This window comes from Balaenoptera musculus, chromosome 4 (genome assembly GCF_009873245.2).
Source record: "Balaenoptera musculus isolate JJ_BM4_2016_0621 chromosome 4, mBalMus1.pri.v3, whole genome shotgun sequence".
NCBI lineage: Eukaryota > Metazoa > Chordata > Mammalia > Artiodactyla > Balaenopteridae > Balaenoptera > Balaenoptera musculus.
The window spans coordinates 142,611,425-142,626,085 of NC_045788.1; the positions used below are offsets into that span (position 1 = coordinate 142,611,425).

The window sequence follows — 14,661 nt, forward strand, 5'->3', positions numbered from 1 at the left end:
AGTGGAGTGAATGAATGGCCCGAGGAACCGAAGGATGAAGGCCGGCCGGCGCTGCAGTGCCCTACGGGGTAAAATTGAAAGTGCACGCCTGGTTTTGGAGGGTGGCCGCCCACATGCCAGGAGCGCTGAGTGACGTGCCTGGGTCGCCCGGGCCGGGAGCGCGGTCTGCATTTTCCCTGTCCCCCGGGAGGGGCGGGGGGGCGGGCCCCGCACGGATGCCCCACCCCGGCCCCGCCCCCGGCCCGCCCCGGCGCAGCGCCGGACCCGCGGGTTTCCAGCCGCGCTGAGGTCAGAGGGAGGCGGCCTGTCGCCCGAGCGGAGCGCCTGCGCCGAGCGGGGCGGTAGCGGAGCAGAGCCGGAGCGTGGCCGGAGCCGAGCGGAGCGCAGCCCCAGCGCGCGGCGGAGACGCTGACCCCGCCCGGCCCCGCGCCGCCGCGGCAGGCCCGGCATGGAGGAGGAGTGCCGGGTGCTCTCCATTCAGAGCCACGTCGTCCGCGGCTACGTGGGCAACCGGGCGGCCACGTTCCCGCTGCAGGTACGCTTACGTAACCCGGCGGTGTCCCCGCGCCCGGCCGTGCGGGCCCGCGAAGGGGTGGCCGCAGCCGGGCCGCGTGACCTTGGCCGGGCAGCCCCAAGGGTCTGGAGCGCGGGGTGCCCGACGCGGGCGGGGGAGGCAGGCGCTTTGCGGGGGCGGGGCTCGGGGCAGCACTTGGACCCTTGCGGGTGGGATGGGGCGGGGAAGCGGGCCCTTGGTTTGAATGAAGCCCCCGGCGCGAGCGGTGCGCACCCACCGGCCCGACCCTGGGGACGAGAAAATGCGGCGTCGCGGCCGGAGACCCTGCGAAGGAGGGCGCTGGGTAGGCAGGTGTAGGCACTGCTCACCTGGTGGGCTCCCCCTTCCGTCCCCGCCCCCTGTGGGTCAGGATGCTGGGAGGGAGGAGGAGGAGGAACCCCGCAGTGAGGCCCCGGGCGGCAAGGGTGGGCTCCATCCTGCGAGTGACCGTTCCGGGGAGGTGGTCGCCGGGCAGGGGATGGGGCGGAGAAGGCCTACCTGCCGGTGTTGGCTCTGGAGAAGAAAAGCCCAGCGGCCAGTTCGGGCCCGTGCAGGGTCTGGCTTTAGAAGCCGCTTGTTACATGTGTCGGCCTTTCCTTACTGGGGTGCCCACGGGCTTCCTCCCGCCTCCCGCGCCTGTCCTCGGTCAGGGGCTCACCGTCTCTCTGGCTCATCAGCCGGCACCTGCTGCTTCCTGTCGCAGCCCCGAGGTTACGGTTGGGCGGCCCTTGGAGGGGCAGGGGGAGGCCCGGGTGCAGTGGGGTGTCATGCTGGGGTGTCAGCATTGGGGTCCCTGGCACTTCCTTGCCCTGTGGGCTCAGGAGGAGGCTGGGCGTCCGGGCAAGGTGGTGGCTCTCTTGGACCACTCACCTTTGGTCCATGTCCCTGGGCCCCATCCCTGAGTAAGGAGCCAGTGTCGGGCCCCTGCTGTGTGTGCTAGGTCCCTGTTCTGGGCCCTCAAGGACGTGAAGGGCCCCCCACTCACAATGGCCTGTGGGGTGCCGGCTGGCTGGAGGGACCCTGGGGAGGGTTGGAACCACCTCAGTAGAGATTGAGGGCCTATCTGAGGCTAGCATGCCCGTCGCCCGAGGAGGAAGCAGTGGAATGAAGACTGAAGGTGGAAAGGTACAGGGGTTCAAGTCCAAGGGACCTGCCTGGCCGCCACTGATCTGTGAGCACCTGTGGGATCATGTGAGGTCCTTGGCCCTCCTGTTCTGACCAGTGGGGCTGCAGACCGCGGGGCAGTCAGGGTGCGCGCTTGCACTGTCCGGAGGCCCCAGCTCTTCTTGGTCACTGATTGCTTGGGCAGGGCCAGTGCGGTGGGACGGTGCTGGGGGGAAGCGCAGGGTCCCTGAAGCAGGGGCAGACGGGAAGGTGGAAACAGGCAGTTCCCCGGCAGATACTGGTGGCCGCCGCCCCCCACTGGGAGGGAGCATGGGGAGCCCCCCTTCCCAGAGGTGTGCAGAGGTGCGCAGGCCTCTGCTGGCTTCCCTGAGCCTCTGCCTCTCCCTCCTCCCCCTCTCCCTCCTCCCCCTCTCCCTCCTCCCCACCCGCCTGCGGCCACTCCCTTCTTTCTCTTTCCCCGGGGCAAACTGTTCCTCTGCTCACCTCGTTCCTGAATTTCCGGGCACTTAGCCTCAACTTCCACACCAAAATGTCCTTTTCCAGTTACTTGACGGGGTGCTTCTCCAGACCCCACCCACTTGGGGAAGTGCCTCTTAAGGACTGAACCTCAGTTCTTACCTGGGGTCTCCCCAGTGCCCAGCATCCAGCATCTTTACCTGTGGGCTTGAGGGACATAGGTAGGGGGTTGTCATCTCCCTCCTGTCATCCCTGGGGTGGGGGTGACACCTCTGCCTCTGATTTAATCCGTCCCTGCACTTCCTTCTGTCTACTTAAAGAAAAACACACAACATGAGGCTTGTGAGTTTTAAGTTTTTTTTCCCCTTGCGGACTTACTGAGGACTGTAGCCTGGGAGACAGCCTCTCAGGGCGCCGCTCTGAAGAGGTTGGGGAGAAACAAGTTTATATGTGATGTTTTTTTGGCTGGGAAATACATGCAGTCAAGCATACATCTTGGTAGAAGGTTACTGCTAATCAGGAAGAACAAGATATCTTAAGTTAATGATTTTAGTGCTTTTCTAATAAGTATAGGAAGTTGCAGGAATTTGGCGTCATTGAAATTCTTTCTGAGATATGCATCGAACTATCTTAGGGCCTTGTTTACCTAAAGCACAGAGTGCCTCCCAGGTTTTTTTTTTTTATCCTGAATTCTTCAGGTGAGCGACTGAAGTGGGTTAGACTTAGGCTTGTATCAGTTGAACCGGAAGTGAGCCAGGCTCTTTGTTTTTCTTGTTCACACTCCCCTGGAGGCTTATGAGGCCCAGGAAGAGGGGCAGTTTTTTAGCCCAGACCTTGAAGAGCTACCTTCCGCCTGAGCCCTCTGGTGCTCAGTTGCCTCATCTGTAGAATGGACACAACGCCTGCCTCACGTCATTTTTGGGCCAGGGAACATGGGGAGGGCGAACGTCTCCGGGAGATGCCTGGGAGGTGCTGGCTGCTGAATGAGTGGCCCAGTGCCCGGGGGTGCTTTTCGTACCCCCTCGCTGTGCAGAAAGACCAGACAGGAAGGTGATAGGGCTGGTGGCAGCGAGCGTGCCTGGCGCATCTCGGGGAGGTCAGGACCCCCATCAGGACTGGATGTGGGTTAAAGGTTCCTTACCCATGCCCTTTGCCCTCATTACCTCCTCCTCCTAATTACAGAAATAAGACGTAGTCTTGGAGGATGGAAAGAGCTGAGGAGAGGGAGAAAGTCAGAGAGGGTGGCCCTCAAAACATGTTCCACTGAACCATGCCCACCTTGATGGTGGACTTCCAGCCTCTAGATTTGTGAGACAGTAAACTTTATTTGCGGCTTGAGCACTAACACGGTCCCTGTTTGAGGTCCAGCTTGGGGCACACAGTTCAGCCCATGACAAGAACAATTTCCAGAGATTCCTTAGCCCACTAACCACTGAGTGCTTCCTTGTCTGGAGTCCAGATTTCTCATGGGTCTTCCTCTTGCTTGGGCCCAGGCTGCGGAGCTCTTGTAAGCACTGCAGGATGCTCCATGGGGTCCCATGCAGGCATTTTGCTCCCCTCCCCACGTGTGAGCCCTGCTGGATCAGGGAGAGGCAGGGAGATGGGTGGCGCTGGCCCGCAGACCCGGCTTGCACCCACCAGCCTTAGCCCAGGATGGGCTGGGGTGGGTGGAGCCTGGAAGTGGCCTCTCCCTGCACGGTTCCAGCCAGCCATCCCTTAACTCCCAGAGCTGTGCTGAGTGGGGAATATATTCTGAACTCAGCTGGAGACTCCAAAGGCGTGGTTATCCGCAGAGCTGAGTATGGGATGAGAACTTGGAAATGGCAGGAGAAGATGGGGTCTGGCTGGGTCCCACAGACTTGGGGAGATGGGAAGATGCACTTGGGGGAGGAGAGGCCGCCTGGGGGGCTACCCGGTGCCCCTGGTATTGGAGGTCCGACTCGGGGACCGTCAGTGCCTCCTGAGACTTTCTAAGCCTTGTCTGCACAGCGAGAACAGTCCTCTTGGCAATCAGATGGTGCCAGGCTCCCAGGACACTGCCCGGGTGTAGCTCTGCCGTGGTGGGGCGCAGCGGGGGCTGATCCAGGGGGACCCCCACTCCCCACTCCCAGGTGGACGTGGCCCAGAGTTGTCCCGGCTGGATGCCTGCGAGCCTGGGCTTCAGGGCTCTGGTTCACAAACTGCTTTTTGCCAGGTCCCCGCAGCGCACTGGTGGGCAGCCTGCGAGCAGCTGCCTTCCCTGGGCAGAGGAAAACATACAGAAGAGAAAGGACCAGAACCTTGACCCTGGTTGTGGATTTGTTTCTGGCCTCGAGTCCAGAGTCCACCTTAGGGGCCGAGGGGAGCTTGGCGCTGTGACCAGCGACACAGCAGGTAGAGCCGTGGGCAAGATGATCCCACTTTTGCAGTGAGCAAGGAAAGCGAGGGCGGGCTCGTGGTCTTCGCGCCCCCGTCCCTGGAGAGGGCGCTGCTGAGTCAAGGGCGTCAGGCCATGCGATGCATCTGGGGCACCCTCCCTGCGCAGGGCCAGGGACCTCCCGCTGCTCAGGCCTTGATTCTGGGGAAAGAAAAGGGAAGGAGTGATGGACCCAGTGAGGCCTCCTCCCACCCCAAACGCTGGGGGGCTTGTTTCCTCCTGGAAGTAGAAAACCTCGCGTGCTTCCCTGCTGGGAGTGTGGTTCTTCGGAGCCCCTGCGCGTGGGTGCGCGCGCGCTTGTGTGTGCGTGTGTGTGTGTGTGTGTGTTGTGTGTGTGTGTGTGCATGTGTGTGTGTGTACACAGTCTGCCAGGCCCATTGATCCAGCAGCTCCTCCCTTGTTTTTGCAGCCGCACAGACCCTCTTCTGCCCTGTTGCTTCCCATTTTGGTGAAAATCCAGCAGGTACATGAAACTTAGGCTTATGCATGCGTTTCCCAGGGCGGCCGCAACAAAGTGCCACAGACTGGGGGCTTAAAACCACAGATTTATTCTCCCGCAGCTCTAGTGGCCAGAAGTCTGAAATCAAGACGTTGGCGGGACTGCATCCCCTCCAGAGGCTGGAGGGGAGGGTCCTTCCTGCCTCCTCCAGCGTCTGGGGGCTCCGGGCACTCCTTAGCTTGTGGCAGCATCACTCCAATCCCTGCCTCCTGTCACATGTCCCCCTCCTGTGTGTCTCTTATAAGGACCTCTGTCATTGGGTGTATCTGGGTCCACTCAGATAATCCAGGATGATCTTATCTCGAGATGTTTAACTTGATTATGTCTCAAAGGACCATATTTCCAATTTGGTATGTGCGTGCGTCCCCAGCCAACATGTATTTTAAGGGCCACAGTTCAATCCACTGTAGGTTAGAAGGAGCCTGTTCGGAGAACTTTAAAAGTGGCACAAATTGGAGGTTTAATTAAAGGCCCAGAAGTTGACACAACATCCCAAAGCTGTCCTTTTTGGGAAGGATGGTACCGGCGGGCGTCAGGCTGCCTGTTCAGCTGCGGCTCTTGTGTCTCCCTCCCAGCCCGGCCGCCAGGTGCTTCTCCTGCCAGCAGCCGCTCTGGTGGGCGGACAAGCCCGTCTGAAGGTGTCCAGCCAACTAGGTAGCTGGCTTTGGGCCGGCTCTGTGGTGCGCCCTTCCTTCTGAGGCTGTGTCTGGAGTTTGGCACCGCTGCTTTAGGCACATGTGACTTCTGTGGTAGGGGTCACCAGAGGCTCACGGTGCCTCCTTGAAGGGCCATGCTGGGGGCAGGGACATTAAATTATGGAATTCTGTGGCCTTGAGAATATGACTTGGGACCTTAGCTCAGAACCCATTTAAACACCACGTCGCCAAGATGGGAAGGCAAGACCACAGGCGGCCCTGGAAGATGGTTTAGGGGGACATCTCAGTTTGGGGCCTGCAGAAATCCACTTCATTCTCTGAGTTTCCTGGCCCCTCGGTACAGAAGCAGAACTGAGACACCTAAGAGGGCTGGGTGGAGACTCTGTTTCTTTGTACAGGGACCCCAAAGCCAGGCCTGATTGCCCGCGGACTGGCTCAGACACCCCGCAGGAAGAGGCAGGCTGGTGGCAGTGGGTGTGCTGAGAGGCCCCTGGCCTGGAAACCTGGATACAGGCCCCTCCCTTGCCTAGTGACTTGGCCACAGGAGCTGAGCAGAGGTGGACGGTCCTGGGGTGTTAGAAGCACGTGTGCACGTGTGGACGACTCACCCCAGCGTCTCCTAGAGGCTCGTGACTGCGTCCCAAGGAGGCGCTTCAGACCATAAAGCGCTTATTTCCAGCCTCTCACATTTAAGAACCCTCTGAGCCACAGGGTGGTCTTCTTCAGAGGGTGTCTTGATTCGTGGTTAAAATACCTGGTCCTTTGGAAAATCTTTACATTTTTTTCCTTAAAATTCCTGGGATAAAAATGACCTTTGCAGCAGAACTGCATTTGGAAGATACTGGAAGAATGTCACCTGCCCTTTAAAAGACATAGTTTTTGCCTTCGCATCTTTCACGGTGACACATGCATTGGCAAACAGTGCAAGGGAGCCGACGCCCAAAAGCACACCTCCCTCCGGCTCCGCTCAGGCCACCCAGCACTTCCTGGGGGGACGCACTGGGGCTGGAACCCTGTGGCCGCCCTCTGGGACGTTCTGTGCTCTGCGGGCCACATGGATCTGCTCGCTCCCCTCGGGCCCCTGGGAGTCCCCATCTCATCCACAGTGTGTCCCAGTCCTGGAACTTGGGTGTTGCTTCATTATTTCTCCGACCTTTTATTTTCCCAAGAAGGTCCAGAATTGCGTAATATCTTGATTTTCTAACTCTCTTAGTTTGGGACTGAGATTTCTGTTATTCTTCTTTGCCTGTCATGCAGAAAAGCAAGAACTTAATTGTGGTGTGTGTGGGTGTATGCATGTGCGTGAGCGTATACGTGTGCATGCTCAGGTGTGGGTGTGTACGTGTGTGGACACCCGTGCAGTTGTGTTGTGCGGCATTGCTGTACTCTTCGTGGCACCCTGTCTTGTGCTGCAGTGACCGCCCCTCACAGGGACCTCTCTGGAAGGGGCGGGAGCGTCTGCGAGCAGGTGGCTTCCGGGGCTGCACGCAGCAGGGACCGTTGGCCGTGTGGCTCGTGGGCTTGGATGTCCCCTGGTGCTCAGCCACTCGGAGCTTCTGAAATAAGATCACAGAGTGATTCGGAAGAGTGACGGCGAGGAGTAGAGTAAATGGAGTTCCTCAAGAAGAAGGGAAGGAGGTGTGCGGCCATGCGCCTTGGGCTGGCATCGCACGGTCAGCCGAGGAGGGGCAACTCCTCCCTCCCTGCTGACCCAGAGCTGCTTTCCTGTCCCCCGTCTGAGCCCATTGCCGCTGGGAACTTGGGGCGAAAGCCCTTCTTTTATTTAGGGCTTTGCAGTGCAGCCCAGCTGAACGTGACCGGCTAGTGTGCGGGGCCTGGGAGCCGGGGCGGGTGCACTGTGCTGGGAGCAGGGCTGGGGCTGGGGTGATGGGGTCCAGGGCTGTGATGCTGAGGTGAGAGTGCCCATGGGGCGCAGGTGGCCTTGGGACTTAAGGCTTCTTCGGGGGACACAGGGCTGTTTCCAGGAGGAGCTCCCATTGGAGACTAGAGGTTGGGGGTTGAGCTGAGAGGTAGGGCTGACCAGGGATGGGTGGAGTGAGGGACGCCAGGCACCCAGCCCTGAGGCTAATCAGACCGATCATAGGCCTGGGGCTTTCTTGTGTCCCCTCTTTCCTAAAGCTGATTTCCTAGGAGAGTGACTAAAGGTCTTGCAAAACAAGCCACAGTGAGGGTTTCTGAAGATGGCGAAGTGGCCGCTCTCGCTGCCCAGCACTGACCCTGGAGGAACCAGGGAGGTCTGAGCTCCCCCGCCCCTGCCGTCTGCGTGCTCTGCTGAGTTAAGGACCCGGTCTCACTGTGTCTGCCTGGCTGTCAGCAGTGGGTTGATGACGCAGCAGCAAGGCGGGCAGCCGGGAGCACATATCCCCGCCCAGGCTGCGGGATCCGAGCATGGCTCCCCGCCCCCCAGCACGTGTAGCTGCCCTCGGGGAGGGATGCTCTGCCCGCAGAGGTGGACAGGGGTCTGCGTGGGGCGGGAGGCGGGGGCCTGTGTGGATGGCATCTTTGGCGCCCCTGGTCTTTGTGGCCGGACGCCTCTGGCGCGTCTCGCCGTGCTCTCCCCCCTGTCCCCGGGTGCGCCTGCGCATCGGTCGTTGGGGTCTCCCCTGCCCCGGGGGAGGGGTGGGAAGCTGGAGCGTGGGGTTGAGGAGCGGCGCCTGACGCCGGGACCTCGCCCAAGTGCCTCGATTTTGCCTGTGCATCTCGGTGGGCCTCCCGGGTCTGAGACCGCGTCCCCGGCGTTAGCTGTGCTCGCGTGGTCGCGTGCGGACTTGCATGAACCCAGTGGGCAGCAGGCCGGCTGGGTGTGGTGCTTCTCGGCTGAGGCTCTAGTTCTTTCTGCTCCGGGAGCCTGAGGCCCGGCTTTGGCCCCCGGCCTGCATCCCGAGGCCCACGGGTCACGGTTGGCGGGGAGCTCAAACTCCTAAAATCCCCGCAAGTCCAGGTGCTCCAGCAGAGGCAGAGAAGGCAAGGTTTCCAGCAGGGGCTTGGGGCCGAGAGACCTTTTTCTACACTGAGGAGGGGAACTCACAGAGGCCAGAGGCGACAGAGCTTTTGGGGGCTTCAGAAAGCGGCGTGGAATTCACAGGCGGTGGGGCGTGCAGCCTGGGGTCTGGGCTTCATCCCATGGCAGCCCTCGAAGGTTGGGGGTCACCGAGGTGCATCTGGGGCCCCGGGGCCAGGGGAATATGGCGGCACAGAGGCTCCCGGGATGGGAGTGAGGACTTGAAACAGGCCCTCTTGGGCCATCTCCACAGAGAATTCCAGGAGCATCTGCCCCTGGCTGGCGCCGGGCTGGGGACGGTAGAGGAGGGGGATACACCGGAGGGGGGGTAGGGGGGGGGGAGAGGCCAGAGGGGGTGTTTCTCCTTATCTCGCGAGGCCTCACTTCCCCTCCCCTCCGCTCCCCGCGCTGAACAAGTCAATTCTTCCTCTTTTTTCTTAAAATGAGTCTTGTTGCTGGTAAATGGTGAAAATGGCAGGGGTGGGGCAGGGCCGGTTTCCCCGGTGTGAGTAATTCCACCGGCTGACCACCAGCTGCCAAGCTGAGTGGGAAGGCAGGCTTGCTGGTTCCAGAGCCTAGGATGCGGCCACAGCAGCGAGTGAGCCTTGCCGTGAAATGCAGTAACTGATGGAGGAGTGTGAGCTGGGATAGTTACCGGACCTGCTGATGTAAATAGAATTGACATCAGCGTGAGCGTTATGGCTGCACAGCTGCATCGCTCCTCAAGGGGCCTCCGAGTTCAGGGCCAGCAGTGCACGGTGTCTTCTCGTTCAGAGCACGCCGACTTCCTCTTCCGCCCCAGCCAGAGAACTCTGCTTTGCTTTTTTTTAATTGAAGCATAGTTGATTTACGATATTGTGTTAGTTTCAGGTGTACAGCATAGTGACTCGGTTATACATATATGTTCTTTCAGATTATTTTCCATTATAGTCTATTACAAGATATTGAGTATAGTTACCTGTGTTATACAGTAAATCCTTGTGGTTTATCTGTTTTATATGTAGTGACGTGTTCCCATATTCCTAATTTATCCCTTCCCTGCCTTCCTTTCCCCTTCTCTAACCATACATTTGTTTCCTGTGTCCGTGAGTCTATTTCTGGTTTTGTATTATTTTTTAGTATCCATATATATGTGATATTATCTAATATTTGTCTTTCTCTGTCTGACTTCACTTAGTATGATAATCTCTAGAGCCATCCCCATTGCTGCAAATGGCAGTATTTCATTCTTTTTTAATGTCTGAGTAATATTCCAGTGTGTGTGTGTGTGTTTGTGTGTGTGTGTGTGTGCACGTGCATAAATAAGGTCTAAGAGAACAAAAAACTTACTTTGTTCAACTCTATTTCACAAGACCTAGAAAAGTGCCTAGCACTGTGTAGGCTCCTAATAAATCTGAGTTAAGTAGAAGAATGAATGAATGAATGAATATATATACACACACCACATCTTCCTAAACCAGTCATCTCTTGCTGGGCACTTAGGTTGCTTCTGTTGACGAAAAATTAATCTGTCAATCTAAGAAAGAAATGGAAAATTTTATTTAAGCCAAATTTGAGGATTATAACCCAGGAAGAGCATCTCAGAAAGCTCTGAGAACTGTTAGGCCTGTTAGAAGTCAAGGCACAGTTACATAAATTTTTGGAGACAGCTGGGCATCAAATGTCATATTATTGACAGTTTACATGATCCATGTGACCCCTTAAAGATCAAGAAGGAATGTTATCTTTTAAGGAATTGTAGATGCTGGGAGAATGTTGCTCTTTATGGTTGAGCAGGTATTTCTGCCGACGGGGAGGTTTGCAGATGCAGATATACGATGCAAAGTGCGGGGAGAGAGGAGGCCAAAGGGCAGAGAACATTTTTTTTAGGTTTAAATTTTTCTTGTCTTGCCATAAAATATGAATTTTATTTCACACTTCCGTATCTTGGCTATTGTAAATAGTGCTGCTGTAAACATTGGGGTGCATGTATCCTTTCGGATTAGAGTTTTCGTCTTTTCTGGCTTTATACCCAGGACTGGAATTGCTGGATCATATGGCAACTCTATTTTTCGTTCTTTAAGGACCCTTCATACTGTTCTCCATAGTTACTGCACCAATATACATTCCCACCAACAGTGTAGGAGGGTTCCCTTTTCTCCACACCCTCTCCAGCATTTGTTATTTGTAGACTTTTTAATGATGGCCATTCTTTTTTTTTTTTTTTTTTATTTATTTTTATTTTTGGCTGCGTTGGGTCTTCACTGCTGCATGCAGGCTTTCTCTAGTTGCGGCGAGCGGAGGCTACTCTTCATTGCGGTGCGTGGGCTTCTCATTGTCGTGGCCTCTCTTGTTGCAGAGCACGGGCTCCAGGCACGCAGGCTTCAGTAGTTGTGGCATGTGGGCTCAGTAGTTGTGGCTTGCGGGCTCTAGAGCTCAGGCTCAGCAGTTGTGGCGCATGGGCTCAGTTGCTCCGCGGCATGTGGGATCTTCCCGGGCCAGGACTCGAACCCGTGTCCCTTGCATTGGCAGGCGGATTCTTAACCACTACACCACCAGGGAAGCCCTAATGATGGCCATTCTGACCCATGTGAGGTGGTACCTCATTGTACTTTTGATTTGCATTTCTCTAATAATTTGCGATGTTGAGCATCTTTTCATGTGCTTGTTGGCCGTTTGTATGTTTTCTTTGGAGAAATGGCTATTTAGGTCTCCTGCTCATTTTCTGTTTGGCTTGTTTGGATTTTTTTTTTTTTGCTATTGAGCTGTGTGAGCTGTTTGTGTATTTTGGAAGTTAAACCCTTGTTGGTCGCATCGTTTGCAAATGTTTTTCCCATTCTGAGGTTGTGTTTTTGGTTTGTTGATGGTTTCCGTTGCTGTGCAAAAGCATTTAAGTTTGATTAGGTCCCATTTGTTTATTTTTGCTTTTATTTCTTTTGTCTCAGGAGAAGAGAACTCTGCTCCTAAAGGGTGCGTGTAAGTAGACTGGACTCTCCTGGAGGTTCCACCCACACTCGATGGGGTTGTGCAAGGGTGAGCCAGGGGTGAGCTAGGGGAAACAGAACTGGGCGTCTTGACAGCTGATTGATTTCCTTTGGTATTGTTACTCCTCTTGCTTAATAACGGTTTGTTCCTACATTCTTTTGTTCCCTTAAGATCATTAATTGCTGAGAACTGTTCAGGGGCAAGCACTGTGACCAGGCTTAGGTCACAACATGGCTTAGACCAGAAGTGGCTTCTCTTGTGTCAAGAAAGCCATGCCTGGTCCTCTTCCTCCTGGGACCCCCCCACCCTATCTGTCTACGGTTGGGACTTAAAGCTGAGGGGGCGGGGGGATGTGTAGGGCTGTGTAGTACGGGTGCTGGGAGCAACGGAAAGACCACAGCTGCTTCTGGGGGCCCCCCTTCTGCAGGTGAAGAGCGGTGCTGGGGTAGAGTGACCAGCAGGGGCAGGACCCTCCCCGTCTCCCAGTCTCTCCCCCTCAGTGCTCAGTCGGGAGCCCCTGGCTGAGCAGGGATGTGATGTCCAGGGTCGCAGCCCCAGATCCCAGAGCTGAGCGCAAAAGGTGGAGGGGTGTTGAGCTGAAGACTAGGTTTTGTTTTTTTTTTTCTAAGTGGGATGAATATCAGGAGTCCCACTTTTTTTTTTTAATTAATTAATTTATTTATGGCTGTGTTGGGTCTTCGTTTCTGTGCGAGGGCTTTCTCTAGTTGTGGCAAGCGGAGGCCACTCTTCATCGCGGTGCGCGGGCCTCTCACTGTCGCGGGCTCTCTTGTTGCAGAGCACAGGCTCCAGACGCGCAGGCTCAGTAATTGTGGCTCACGGGCCCAGTTGCTCCGTGGCATGTGGGATCTTCCCAGACCAGGGCTCGAACCCGTGTCCCCTGCATTGGCAGGCAGACTCTCAACCACTGCGCCACCAGGGAAGCCCCTGAAGACTAGGTTTTAACAACAGGCACTTCCTTTTTCTGGGGTCCAGGGGCTCCCATGTTGGAGCCTGGCCCTGCGCCCTGTCTTCCTGCTGCGTCCCCCGGCCCTGCCCTCACGCTAGCCTGTGGTGCCAATTCATAAGCTGCTGGTAGGTGAAATGGAGACGCCAGCCCAGGGGCTTAGCGCTATCATTTAAAAGCAGAGAACAGTGGCTTCGAACGTGCGAGCCTCAAGGATTAATTATCTCTGCATCCAGGATATTTTGACAGGATTTTCAGGATGTGTGTCATCGTTGCTTCAAATCTTGTTTCTTTGAAGTTGATTAGAATTTAGGGACCTGGAATACTGCAAGCTCTGTCTAGGAGGCCATGAAATGTGGCAAGTAAAGTTGCAAAGTGCCAATTTTTTTTTTTTAAATTTATTTATTTATGGCTGCGTTGCGTCTTCGTCTCTGTGCGAGGGCTTTCTCTAGTTGCGGCGAGTGGGGGCCACTCTTCATCGCGGTGCGTGGGCCTCTCACTCTCGTGGCCTCTCTTGTTGCGGAGCACAGGCTCCAGACGCGCAGGCTCAGTAGGTGTGGCTCACGGGCCTAGTTGCTCCGCGTAATGTGGGATCTTCCCAGACCAGGGCTCGAACCCGTGTCGCCTGCATTGGCAGGCAGATTCTCAACCACTGCGCCACCAGGGAAGCCCGCAAAGTGCCAATTTTAAGTTTCTATTTTAAGAAGACTGTTGATTTTTGCTTTATTACTTTACGTCCTCATCATACTGGCTTGAAATTTTTAGAAAGACGTTGAAATACACGTCATAAGCGTGTAGCTCCACGTGTTCACAAAGGAAGCATGCCTGGGTAACCACCGCCCCCGTGGAGAGCTGGGGTGTGGTCCTCATCTGCACCCAGGGCCCCCCGAGTCACTACCCTCACTGCCCGGAGAGACGCTCTCCTGGTGGCCCGGGAGCTTTGCCTGTTTGCGATATTGAGGTGAGACCTGAAGGTTGGTTGGTGTTGTTCAGGTGAAGGAGGGAGGGAGGGTTTGGGAAGTCACTGGTGCACGGGCAGGCGTGGACGGCCAGGGCAAGGTGGCCGACGATGGGGCCCCTGGGGCAGCCACGGCCCTGGGTTTCCATGCTCTCTCCCCGACCTCCGTCTCCCACACTCTGTCTCTCCGAGAGGTTCTGCAGGTGGGGGCCCCGCTCTCACCTGCGTCCCCTCCGCAGGTGCTGAGATTCTCAGTTACCTGGGCTGTGCAGTGTCTGTTTCCAGAGTTGGTGGAATTGCTCACCTGCTACGTCTCCTCCTTTTCTCTGTCCTTGAGAATCAGTTATAAAAGGGTCCCTTGTTCTCACTTTTGTGGTTTCCAGGAGGGAGAGGGCCCGAAGGTCAGGGGCCACGTCTTGCTGGGAGTCCCCGGTGGGTGGCATCTCCTCCTGCATCAGCGAGCTCAGCGGTTGAGCTCAGGGGCCGGCCCCACTTCCCACCCCGCAGGGCGCCGTCTCCTGCTTCCCCCAGTGGCTGCCGGCTTCCCGGGCTTGTGTGGCTCCTTTGGTGGGGTCTCTGGTGGCCCGTGTGGAAGTGAACTTCCCAGCTGAGACCCGGCTGGGGGTGGGGAGAGGACGGAGGGGACTGGGCACCAGGGCCGGGGTGTGGAGCGGGGCGCGCGTGACACCGATGTGTGTGTCCAATGAGCGAATACCCATCGGGCCCCGCTCTGTGCCGCGCGTCCCAAAGGACAGGGTCACAGCCTCCCTGTGGGGGGAGGGCAGGAGCGGCGTAGAGGTGGGAGGGGCGAGTCCAGGAGAGGAGGAGGGACCCTTCGGGGCAGGTGCCAGGGTGGCTCAGCGCCAGCCCCTGGGGAGCCGTGTGCGAGGTGGGGAGGGGGCCGGCGGGGGTGCCCTCCCCTCAGGGAGGGTCGCGTGGGAGGTTCCGAGGGGCCGCGCTGGTGGCCTGGGGTGGGGGGCAGGGGCGGGAGCAGACGCACGCGGAGGCAGAGGTGCCAGGGCCGCCGCCCGCGCTTTCCAGGCGCACG

General features: G+C 57.2%; 1 protein-coding gene across 1 annotated transcript in view; it reads left to right on the plus strand.

The window, feature by feature from the left end:
* The first annotated feature begins 260 nt into the window (after positions 1–260).
* PDXK (pyridoxal kinase) overlaps positions 261–14,661 on the plus strand; it is a 40,184-nt gene continuing 25,783 nt past the window's right edge. Inside the window, exon 1 of the mRNA XM_036850465.1 lies at positions 261–535. Within this exon, the coding sequence (XP_036706360.1) occupies positions 449–535 (87 nt within the window). The 5' untranslated portion in view covers positions 261–448. The remainder of the gene's footprint in view (positions 536–14,661) is intronic.